We start from the raw sequence: 12,973 nt of genomic DNA, 5'->3' as shown, positions 1-12,973 counted from the left end.
CCAAATCTGCTCTCAAGTAGGTAGAATTTAGTGATCCTAAAAACATACCTATTATTATTACCATTTTTTTTCTGTCTGTTTTTGTGTGGGCTAATTTCACTTTATTATGTATCACTCCTCTCAGCCCTGGGCTGCCAGTCTATTTTCTAGCTTTTCTTAGGTTTGGACTTTAAGACTAGGGGTGCTGAACCAGATAGCAGCTGGTACATAGATGGGTATAGAGGAGCACAGTGAACAGCAAGCTGCTGTTGTGGATGATGTGGAAGTTATGAAAAGTCTGTGACATAATAATTCTACCTCAATCTTTTTAGCTATCTTCCAAACAAGATGTTAGAGGAACAAAAACTGAGCACCCTACCATGGGAATGACTAACCAAGGACAAGCACAGACAAATCTTACAATGAAGCAAGATAATGTAACAATTAAAGGTCTACAGGCTAATGTTAGCATCCCAAAGGTAACAATTTAGTATTTTAAAAAATTTTCTGAAAGAGAATATTTTGGTGGTTTTTATCTTTTGTATTTGCTAAACTGAATGGTGATGGAATAGATTGTAATATCAAAAATATGTATTTTATTTCCTTGATGATCTAATATAAAGAATTAATGTAATGTAAATAGTTTACTTAAGCAAATTGTTGGATAATATTTACTAAAATATTTCACATCCATCCAGTAAGAATTTAATTATTATTTTATGAGAGTCTGTATTTATAAGCTTTGCCCTCATTACTCTCAGACACATAGATATACCATTTCTAACAGTAGTTTTTCATTTTCCTGTGTGTCTTATGTTTAAGTGATAACTTTTTACTTTTCACCTCTGAAATATGTGACATTTTGTGTGCTAGGTGAACTTATGTTTGTTACAAGCCTCAGTGGAAGAATCCCCAAGTACAGCTCCTAGTAGAAGTGTGACTCACGTTTCCCTAGTAGCGTTGTGTTTTGACAGAATTGCTACACAAGTTCGTATGAACAGGTAAGAAAGATCTTATTAATTTGAGCCAGGATTATCTTGCTGGGTGTAAAAGCAAGCCTTAATCATCTTTTTAATGCATTTCTGAAAATTCTAATATTAAAACTCAAAACTACTATTGGAATTTCGTATCTCGCTTTGTAGATTAGCAAAGTAGGTTTTAAAAAGTTTTACTGTTTTTATTCATACCGTCTTTCAGTAAACACTGAAAATTTTGTTATTAATATTGGTTTAATTAAAACAGTGAAATGGTTTAAAGAAAACACTAGTTAAATGTTTTTACTGGACTATATTATTTAAATGTTAACCATCATATTCTGTCTTTTTTCATAAAGAGGAGTGGTTGAAGAGACTTCAAACAATGCAGACCCTGGGAGAACATCAAATTTTGATAGGTATGTCCATGCCACTAAGATGCAGCCTCAGTCATCTGGATCTCTCAGGTCAAATGCTGGAGCAGAAAAGGGCAAAGAGATTGCAGCCAAGTTAAACATCCATCGAGTTCACGGGCAGCTAAGGGGTCTTGATACAACAGGTAAGATTCTACAACATGGTTTTTCTTTGACATGTGTAAATGTAAGAGGATTTTACAAAAGAAAACATAATTTTTTCCTTTGAATATTGCTATAATTTGAGTATTTTATAAGAAAGAGAAAAGTATTTCTGTAAATATTGAACACATGGTGTTTAGCTATACATTACTCACATTCTACACAGAATGGAAGGTAAACTTTGGTAGGAAGGTATGTGATACGGAAGTCCCAAATTAGGAACTGCTTCTGTCTCCCATCTGTTTTCTTCGTGGTACCTATTTGTTCATTGTAGAGCAGAGATGATCTTTATAGTCTTTCTTTTAAAATTACTCTATTGGCAAAGCTTTGTTAAAAAAGAATTCATTGTGATATCAAGGATAGTCAAATCTGTAAATATAGCAGCAATAAGAATGATAGACATGGTTGTGCTTCTTAAAAGTCCCTGTGAGGTAAAAGAGAAGACTAGAGATATCATGTATCATTTCAATATTTTTTATTCACTTTGGTGCATATGCTCATTTAGAGGCTAAATGATCCTAGATTGTCAGAGACTGAACCCAGAAAAAATTGAGTTTACTTGTCTTACTTGAAATGATTGCCATGCTGAAATCTGCATGATAGGCTGGTGACCAGTCCTGAATGAGCAAATGATTTCCTTGAATGTTCTCACTGTATTCTGTAGGCGCTGAAGGTTCCATGGTTCCTGTCTGCATCCTGGGTCTGTATAACTGCTGTGGCTTTCTCAAGGCTTATTTCACCATCCTTATGTTTGAGGCCCAAGGATTTTACCTGAGAGTGCCAAAAAAGAGATCTTTCATGACTACCTGAGATCTGTAGTCCTAAAGCTCATTCAAAATACAGTGGCTTGAGTATAAGAGACATTCTCAGCTCTGTAGTTTGCACTGGTAGCCAGTTTGCACGTGGGTGTTTTATTGACCATAAGCAGTAACTGAATATAATTTTGAAAGGCACATCATCCAAAAAAAAAATGATCAAAGACAAAACTCCCAATAAAATTCCAAGGTGGATATTGTGTAAAAATGCAGGGAAAAAATGTAAATGTCTTTGCATATGTGTACACAAAATATCTGTGAAAGGAGACTCAATAATCTAATGATACTTGTTACTTATAGGGAGGAGAAGTAGATGCCCGAGTGTGGTGATAAGAGGCTTTTCGTTGTATACTCTTTCATACTTTTTGGAACTTTAATCTATGTCAATGTATTATTTAATAAAAATTTTTAAATAAAATTCAAGTTAAAGCCTCACTTTATACCGTACATCAGAATAAGTTCATGGAATTAAAGACAAATATAAAAAAAAATGAGAACATTATAGAAACTTATAGGTGAAAATTTACTCTCTGTTCAGGGAAGACTTTCTAATCATAAATTCAAAATATAGTATTTTCATATGATGAAATATTATATAGCTATTAAAATAATATCTTTGAAGCATATTTAATGAACTGAGGAAATTATCATGGTTGACTGTTACATGAAAAGTGGGGACCAAAGCTGGGTTTTTATTTTTTAAAATGATCTCTAAAGGGCTAGAAGGAAACTTTCTTCAAATGTAAACAAGTTATCTCTGGGTAGTGAATTTACATGTGTTTTTTAATCTTCTTTTTGCTTTTCTGTACTGATTAGCTGTATTCAGAGAAAGAAATAGAAAAAAGTGAGATAAAATAAAAACCTCTGCCAGACACCCAGGAAGTTAGTTTCCATATTGCATATTGAAAGCGATGGAATTATGGTGATATCTGTGATGAATTGTAGTTATATAAAATATATTGGCATAAAGCAGTCTTTTAGAAAAAGCTGTAGTTTTCCTGGAAAATAATGTTTTTCCTAAGGCTAGATAACTAACATTTTTTTTTTTTTGTAAAATGATGAGAAACTATTTAAAAATAGTTTACTATGAAACTGAATTATTCAGGAGCTTTTAACTTTAGGTTTTGAGAGTACCCTGTAAGCTTTCAGAAATGAATTTACCCTGTCTCTGAGCAGTTAATTTGCTAATTATGGAACCTTGTTTTCTTCCTCTTACTTCAACATGATTCTGGCACTTATTTTAAGTAGTAAGACATTAGGCAGAATTATTTTAGAAATTAGTTGGTTCATTTGTTTATTTTTCTTTTTGGTAGAATACTGAATTATCTTTTAAGACAACCACTGTACCAGATGTTTGCATTATTTGTTGTTTTTTAAGAAAATATACAAACCTCTGTCTTTAAAAATGCTCATTTTGTTTCCTTCTGATAATAGATATCGGTACCTGTGCCATCACTGCTATTCCCTTTGAGAAGTCCAAAGTTTTATTTACTCTTGAAGAGTTGGATGAGTTTGCTTTTGTGGATGAAACTGATCAGCAAGCTGTTCCGGATATAACTCGAATAGGTCCCAGCCAAGAAAAATGGGGTTGGATAATGTTTGAATGTGGACTTGAAAATTTAACCATAAAAGGTAAGCTTTTTTTTTTTTGAATTCTACTTAAGCTGGGAACAAATTGGTCCCACATTGCTGAAATATTTTGATCATGACTTCAATAACCTGAATCAGCGTTTTCAAGCAGAAGGTGTGGTACCTGGGATTATTTACTAGAAGGTGGTACCCTGCCCCAGCTGTATAAGTGGAATTTTATGAAATTGTTGTGTGATTCAAAACTAGCAGAGCATCTAGATGTACAAAGCCTCAGTGCCTGAGCAAAACAGTGTGATTCAGAAAACATTCCTGAATAAATATGAAGCCTCTTAACTTTTGGAAGTTTGTGTTTTTGGAAACTGGAGTTTTGATTTAGTAGAGCCTTGCCATATAGGATGAAAATACTGTAAGTCCTTTATTCAGTGATACTGACTGGCTTACATTTATTTTCTTTTACAATATTGACTAATATAGTAAAATAGGCAGGCTAAATTGTATATAAACCTTTTAGGTTTAGTCATATCCTAGTAGTATGCCTACAATTCATAATAGTATATGCCTACAATTCATTACCTGATAATTCAATATTGTATCACTTTTATAGATAGGAGCAAAGTTTTGGTGAGAAAAAAACTTTACGAGATTTTTATTTTTTATTTTTATCTTTATGGATATTGAATACAGCATTGAGACATCCAGTACTTTTAATAAGTAAATTCTTTCATTTTTATAGGAGGAAGGCAGTCTGGTGCTGTTTTGTATAATACTTTTGGAATTATGGGTAAAGCAAATGTCACCGAAAGTGGTGGAGTGCTGACATCCAATAATTCTTCTGATTCTCCAACTGGCAGCGGCTATAATACTGATGTCTCTGATGATAATCTTCCTTGTGACCGAACAAGCCCTTCTTCAGACTTAAATGGAAATTCTGTTTCTGATGAACAAGTTGGTGAATTTCTAATAATAATGATAATTTGGGAAAATAAAACAGAAAACCATATACCCAATTCACGTTTAATTTCTGGAGTATATTTGCTTGTCTTTCATAGTATAGATTTTGCTTAAATGGTAGTCAGGGCCTCTTGGTGATTGTATTCTACTAGAGTATAATTGCCAAAAGGCAGGCATTGCATTGTAGATACATGTATAGCCATCATAGTACCTTGCATAGTGCCTTGCTTATATTAGGCACTTAATAATATTTGTTGAGTTAATGAACTAATAGAATTTCAGAAAAGCAGGCTTTGTGTTTATGTTGTTTGAAGGATTAGCAGAATTCATTTTTAAATAAATAGTTTTGTTACTCATAGTATTTCACATAAGTTTAAAATATTTTTGTCAATACCTACCTATTTCAGTTAGAAGCCTGAAGAATATCTTATATGCAGCTCATTATTTTTATTATGGTATTATTTCATGGTGGTGGATATTGTAACAGCCATATCTAATAATGAAAATATTCAAAATTCTAGATTACAGAATTGTTGTGCTACTACCCGATTGGTGGCCTCAGGCAAGCTTTTTTTAACTTCTCTTAAGTTTCAGTAACAGGAGTATTGTAATGATAGTGACCTTCTAGAGTTGTGAAGATTGAAGGAGGTGGTACATATGGAATATGGAAGGCTTAACTTTGGTGTCTAGGGCATAGTGAGAACTTGGTAAATGTTGTTCTTAAACACACAAACGTACATATGTACAATTCTGATCATTTGAAAATTAGACCAATTGAGGAGGAAAGAAATTAACTTTTAAGTAAGAAATGTCATGGGTGTCTACTATTCATAGGCATGATCACCTCCTCAGGTTTCTGGAGATTTAATTTTGAAACATTTATTTTGATTTGATGTATAGTCCAAGAGTTTAATCACAGTCTTATGAGGCCTTTGGAAGTATTTGAGAGGTGGGTGGGTATTAGCACTTTAATTAAGGAAATTAAAATATATAGCTGGACAAAGAGCTGGGAAGAACTTACCTGTTCTTTCCCTCTCCTTCACCCACTAAAATAGTTGACAGAATGTCAGGTGTCTTCCTTGATTTCCCTAATCCTGTTCTCCTTGCTCAAAGTCCTCAAATTTTGTAACATTGCTTTCTTTGGTCTCTCTGACTTTTCTTGGTCCATTTCCTGATACAGTTCATTGTCCTTTTTAAATATGTGTGTTCTCCCCACATTCTGTTCTTGGCTACTCTTCTTGCTCTTTGTGCATCCTTGCTTCATTTCCTAGTCCAGCTCCATAATTTGTTAACACTGCTTTCCCATTGGTTATGCTTTCAGCACCAACCCTTCACCTAAGCTTCAGAATTGTATCCAATAGTCTTTTAGGTATCATCATTTAGATGTATTATAGGCACCAAAAATTCAGTCAATCTAAAATCAACTTTATTACTACTTTACTTGCTTATTACGTACAAGTCCCGCTCCCTTTTTTAAAGTTCAATTTCCTCTAGACTGTCTTGTATATATTTGTATACTCAGTGCCTGGCTCACAGCCCTTGTTTGAAACACACTGAGCCATATGTGTTTGAGAATTTAGATGTTTTCTTTTAAAAGAAAGGAAATATGCCCTACCCCTACGTTGCCCCTCCCCTCTTTCCTCTCTTACACTAGTAACCACTACTGTGTTCTCTCTGTTTCTTTTTTTTTATTCATTAGTTTGTTGTACTTTTTAGATTCCACATATAAGTGATTTAGAGATACAAATTATCATGTATAATAAGCTACAAGGGCATACTGTACAACACAGAGAATATAACCAATATTTTATAATAACTATAAATGGAGTATAACCTTTAAAAATTGTGCATTAATATATTGTACACCTGTAACTTATATAATATTGTGTGTCAACTATACCTCAGTAAAGAAATATTTTAAAAATACAAGCAAATATGATGTGTTTGCTAAATGCTGCATAAACTCCTAGTGGAATCTGAGATAGTACTGCATATTGAAATATTTGAATATTTCTGCAGCATGACATTAATAAAAACACCAACTGGGATAAACAGTCTCTCATCAATTCATATCAGATTTTGATGCCACATTTATAAAAACAGATTTAGATTTTTCAGAATGTTGTGGATTTTTGAATTGCAGATAAGGGAATGTGGACTTATATCTAATGTCTGCTAACTTTAAAATTACTACATACCCTAGTAATTTTAAAGACAAGTTCACATTGTCTTTTAACACTTAGGGTTTAAAGCTATTTTTTGGATACTCTTCATTCCTTAATCATCCCACAAGAAAATGCCAGTCTTTTCTTTATTTTGACCAAGAATATCTGAAAATGAATTAGAGACCTGTAAACAGATGTAACAGGCAACAGACCTTTTTGTTTCTTTAACATTATGTTTCTTACCTCCCTGCATTTTGAAGACTGTTGATTACACAGTTAGGAAATATTCTTATTTGTCAGATTCAGGCTTACTAGCATGTAAGATAAATAACTCTACAATTAAAAATTCTCAGTTATTTGAACATAAGCTATAATAGTATTTCTTTTTATGGCACTTTATTTGGAAGTTTGAAACATGTTGTTAAAACAGAGTGAAACAAAGATTGCAGTAGGAAGCAGAAGTCCTTAATGCTATCACTCATTCTCCCACTTAATAATTGGGTGACCTCTGCCAGGTCATAAAATTTCTTTCACTTTCTTCATCCAGGAAAACAAAACAAAACAAAACAAAACAAAACAAAACAAAACACAATATCTCTAAAGAAATGTGATTGAATGACATGATTAAGAGAAACCCCTTAGTTCTAAGATCTCTGGCTTATGGTTTGTTAAAATGCAGTGGTTTTTCAGACTTTGCTTCTTAGAGCTTCAAGGATCCATAGGTATTTCTCAGGATAAGGGTTAGGCTGAGCAAGGTTTACGTTATCTTTTTTATATCAAGGTGTTACCTATAGAATTTGGTTTGATGGAAAGTTTTTATGCTTAATATGTTAGTTACCTTCTGTGCTAGTGGTTTTAAGGGTCTATACATTAATAGGTTTGGGGTATTCTGTTTTATATAGGATGAAGGAGTTGAATCTGATGATTTGAAAAAAGATCTGCCTCTAATGCCTCCACCTCCAGATTCATGTAGCATGAAGTTGACCATCAAGGAAATTTGGTTTAGTTTTGCAGCTCCCACCAATGTGAGATCTCCTGCACATTCATTTTCTAGGTAAAAAGTTAAAAAAATATAATACTATCCCTTGATATTTCTTTTGTTTAAATGACATACAATTCTGTTTCATGTATTTTTTTTGAAGTGTTTTTCTATTAGATCTAGTATTAGGGTTGCCACTTTTTTCCCATCTTTCCTGCTTCATATTTTGTGTAAACATTATTCTCAGCTTTTTTGACCCTTTTTCATTTCCTAGGGTTTTAGTTTTATTTTTACACATCACCTCTACTAGGCTTTTATATTTTTCTTTCTTTTCTATTATTTTATTCTTTGCATTATGAACTTGTATGTTCATAATTTATCTGGTGGTCAGAATAATTTTGCCTGGATAAAATAGCCACTCAGTACAGTAGGTACAGGAGATTGTTTGAAATACAAATCTTGACAATTGTTTTTATAATTTTTTAATTTTTAAAGGCAACTGAACCTTTTAAGCACAGCGACTCCAGCTGTTGGTGCGTGGCTTGTTCCTGTTGATCAACTCAAGTCATCCTTAAACAAATTAGAAACTGAAGAAACCTTGAGACTTTGTGCTGTTATGGGATGCATAATGACAGAAGCATTAGAGGTATGTCTTTGAACAACGCAAGGCATCATACAAAGTTTGCTGTAGACAGTGATCCCTTGCTGTTCGTTGTTGTTGGAAAACATCAGACCTGCAAGCTCTTAATTACTGGACACCTTGTGTTTGTCATAGCTTTGCTCTCTCATTCTAAATCTGTGGTTTTTTCTTTTTTCAGAATAAAAGTGTACATTTTCCCTTAAGAAGTAAATACAACAGACTTACAAAAGTTGCCCGCTTTCTCCAAGAAAATCCTTCATGTTTACTGTGCAATATACTACATCACTACCTGCACCAAGCCAATTACTCCATCATTGATGATGCTACAATGGTGAGTTACTGGAACTGTATGTTAGCTTTAAAAAAGCCTCTATTCTGTTGAGTAGCCATTGACCCACAGGGTTTGAGATGCATATAGGAAGTCCAAAGGAGAAATTTGGTTAGAAATATCTCTTTGCTTGTAGACAAGATTGGACTCAGATGAATGGTTTGGGAGTTGCCGGCATGAAGGTGTTGGAAGCTGTGGATATGGTTGATGTGTTGAGTGAGAAACTGGTCAAGGATGGATCCCTAAAGAATACCAAAACTAAAGGGGAATGGAGAGGGTGCATAGAGGTACACAGCGTGCTGAGGAGGGACAGGAGAGGTAGGAGAACAAGGAAAACAGGTCTTGGAAGCCAAGGATATAAAGAATTTCAAGCAAGAGAGTAATCATTAGAGTCAAATTTCAGCAAAAATGCTTAATAAAATGAGGACTGCTTAATGATTGAAGGGAGAATTTATAATTGTCTGAAGTAAATACACTGTATCTCTGCACCAGCAAAGCCCTATGAAAGATAACACATCATGATTAGGGCGCTTAGAGCTCGAGGAGTCTTCCCCTCTCCTCTCCAAGCTTCTGGTCAATAGAGAATACACAAGAACCTTTAGCCAAAGTAGGAATCAATGTATCAGTATTACTAATGTCCAGTCAAGCTCCTGATGACCTCTAGTGAAAGAATCCATAGTAAATTACGGATTTGATAAAGGTACTTAGACCTGAGGCTGGTGTAGTGCTTTCTACTCTCAGCTTGTGAATTAAAGACTGGGAGGTCCATAGTGCAAGGTTAATTTGCCCATCTAGTCACAGGCAGAGAAACTAGAACAGAGAAGAGGGCAGGCATTTCCTGTGGATGGATGCACTGCTTAGATGTGCTTTCCATGTAAGAGGAGGAAACACAAGACGACTTGTGAGTCCAGGAATGAAGGGGCAGGCTGAGGAACCTGATGTTCCTCAGAATGTGAATGAGGTGATTCCTGTCATCTAATGAAGGGCTCTCTTCAGTCAAAGCCATTACTGTAGCACAAGGAATTGTAGGAAAGGGGAGGGAGAGGAAGTGGATATTTTCCTCTTAGGCTGAGGCTCCAATAGGCAAATTTTCTTTCTTTTAGTCATTACCATATGGAACAAAATATATTCTAAATTATGTAACTGTTACTGATAAAACATTTAAGCTTCAAAGTGGCTATAAATCCATCAATGTCCCACATTTTACTATAGTAACTTATTATTTTAGTGTTAAAATGGAGGTGGTTACCTAATCTTTGAAGGAAATAATTTCATTTCTTCTTTGCTTAATGAGTATTCCAAGTAGCACAAAATACATTTAATTCTTCAGTTGAACGAAACAGGTAAAGTGGATTGAATGCTTCTTAAGGAGAATCCCAGTTTTATACCCCATGTTTAGTCTCTACTCACCTGGTACTGCTATGTTGCTTATGACAGAAAGATGCAACATTGTGTTCCAAGATTGAGTTCTGTAGTCAGCTTGAAATACTGACTCTTATGTAACCTTAGACAAATTACTTAATGTGTAAATTCTAGTTTCCTCATCTCTAAATGGGAGTTCTGAGATTTAAATGAATGTATGCAGAACACTTAAATAATAACTTTTTGTTATAGGAAGATTACTCCTAACCATTTAATTGTTGTCATAGAGTGATGGCCTTCCTGCTTTGGTAACTTTAAAGAAAGGCTTAGTTGCACTGGCAAGGCAATGGATGAAGTTTATTGTGGTGACACCAGCCTTTAAAGGAGTTAGTTTACATCGACCAGCTCAGCCCCTGAAACCTCAGTCAGCTGTGGACCATGAACATGAAGATGGACTTGGGCTGGACAATGGAGGTGGTCTTCAAAGTGATACCAGTGCTGATGGAGCAGAATTTGAATTTGATGCAGGTAACTTTGTAAATATTTTAGCCAGATATCATGTACTTGGTATCCAAATACATGTGATAATTTTAATAACTTTTGTCCCAAATATGAAATTTTGCCCCAAATGTGGTCCCAAATTTGAAAATGTCATGGCTTAGTTAAGTGTGATTTGTCTTAGTCCAAATAAATGGTAATAATGTTGGAATCTTTATACAGACTTGACTTTTAAGTTTAATTTTGTGAAATACATTAGATTACTTCTCTGATCTACCCAGTACAGTTAACAGGCAATCTTTGTATAGCTAGAATGTTTTGAGTGAAACACATGAATTTCTTTTTGAAATTTATACTTGTATTTGTTTACTTATCATGCTCCTTATGCCAGTCTTTTAAAGATTTGAATTTTGCGTGGTGCCTGTTTGACTCTGATTTTGTATAGTGTTTAAAGTTGTGCATTCAGCCTGCAGTTCTGTCTCTATAATGGCTGTGCCAGAACACAGGTAGTAGATATGCGTTTCAGAAGTATATGTGATATTGATATTTAATACTTTACATACATAACATTGATATATAATACTTTACCACGCTTTATTTTTTTAAAAAGTTTGTATTTAACAAATGAATATGCTTCACGAATAGGCTGTATTTTATTATTTATTTTGAAAAATTTCACGTCTGCACAAAAATGGAAAGAATCGTGCAGTAAACATCCCTTCTAATTATCAGCAAATGCCTAGGTTAATCTGTAAATGTTCCATACTTTCTTCGAGGTAGTTGAATTGGTTTTTGATCTGTGTACCATTTGGGTGGCAAATGTGAAAGACTGAGTCGGAGCTATTTGTTCCTTTCTTAAGACTGAATGAAAAGATTGGAATTTGATGATTAAAAGAAAGAAGAGTGAATATTATAGTAGAGCCCACAATTAATTTGTCAAGAAATTTGAAAAGTTGAGTTTAGTTACACCACCAGGAACATTGGAACTGATATTTTAGGAAAATGGTAATCTATTCTTATTCTTTTGAACTGTTTCAGCCACAGTCAGCGAACACACAATGCTCCTGGAAGGGACAGCCAACCGGCCTCCACCTGGTAGCTCTGGACCTGTGACTGGAGCTGAGATAATGAGGAAACTTTCTAAGACTCATACCCATAGTGATTCTGCATTAAAAATAAAGGTACATTGTTGCTGTTTTAGGTTAGAGTTACTTAGACTTACAGAAAAGACCTAAACTTTTGTTATCTCAAATGTAAATATTATGTATTGACCCTAAATATTCAAATAGTATTTTTATGTTGAAATTAACATGATTAGTAACTTTTAATTTATACATTTCTTTGAAAATTATGTCAATAGTCAGTATTTAATATTGAACAAGGACTACTTTAACTACCAAGCCTTAGGGCTCTCTTTTCAATTTATTGAATATTGTTTTCAATAAAATACAATATTGAGAATGTTAGGTCAGCTTAGAATTATTAGTTTTAACAAGAAGTTTTATAGGTAGTACATGATCAGTATATAGTTTGAGTTAGGCTATTTTATGATTTTAATTACATTGTTTTGTTTTAAGAAGTGTAACCAATGCTTGATACAACATATGTATAGCACAGTGGGTGACTAGCACACCAGGAGGCAGACTGCCTTGGTTTCAGTCCTGACTCTACCACTTAGTTTCTTTGAGACAGAACAAGTTTTTAACTGCACTGTGTGGCAGTTTTCTCGTATGTTAAAATGGAGATTATAATAGTAACCTCCTTCAGAAGGTTGCTGTTAAGAAATAATTGAGTTAATATAAGAAAAATGCTACAATACCTGGTACATAGTAGGCATTTAATAAGTTATTTGTTGTGTTGTGACTTACTTATTTTTTGGTAGTTTCCTTTTCTGAGTACTGAAAACAGCAGAATGTTAAGATTTTAACTTCCTTTGACAGTCTAGATATAATCTTAAATTAATACCAAGAATCTATTAGGAAAATTATAATTTTGACTATATTAAAATATAAAAATTTGTACACAGAAAAAAAAAGTATTGTAAACAAAATAGAAAGACATATGAAAAAGTGTTAATTTCCTAATATGTAAGATCTCTTCCTAATCACTTAAAGGGC

The 12,973-nt window shown here is 33.8% G+C and overlaps 1 protein-coding gene across 9 annotated transcripts in view; it reads left to right on the top strand.

Moving 5' to 3' along the window:
• Window positions 1-12,973, top strand: part of BLTP1 (bridge-like lipid transfer protein family member 1) — a 175,649-nt gene that overhangs the window by 83,064 nt on the left and 79,612 nt on the right. For all 9 annotated transcript variants that reach the window (XM_045514968.2, XM_045514969.2, XM_045514970.2 and 6 more), the window contains 10 exons: window positions 312-458; window positions 853-980; window positions 1,313-1,512; window positions 3,778-3,975; window positions 4,667-4,878; window positions 7,952-8,103; window positions 8,524-8,674; window positions 8,847-8,999; window positions 10,646-10,886; window positions 11,895-12,037. In XM_045514968.2, coding sequence (XP_045370924.1) covers window positions 312-458; window positions 853-980; window positions 1,313-1,512; window positions 3,778-3,975; window positions 4,667-4,878; window positions 7,952-8,103; window positions 8,524-8,674; window positions 8,847-8,999; window positions 10,646-10,886; window positions 11,895-12,037 — 1,725 coding nt within the window. The remainder of the gene's footprint in view (window positions 1-311; window positions 459-852; window positions 981-1,312; window positions 1,513-3,777; window positions 3,976-4,666; window positions 4,879-7,951; window positions 8,104-8,523; window positions 8,675-8,846; window positions 9,000-10,645; window positions 10,887-11,894; window positions 12,038-12,973) is intronic.

Source organism: Camelus bactrianus, chromosome 2, assembly GCF_048773025.1.
Source record: "Camelus bactrianus isolate YW-2024 breed Bactrian camel chromosome 2, ASM4877302v1, whole genome shotgun sequence".
NCBI lineage: Eukaryota > Metazoa > Chordata > Mammalia > Artiodactyla > Camelidae > Camelus > Camelus bactrianus.
The sequence above is the reverse complement of the archived record's forward strand: the minus strand, read 5'-3'. Positions and strand labels throughout refer to the sequence as shown.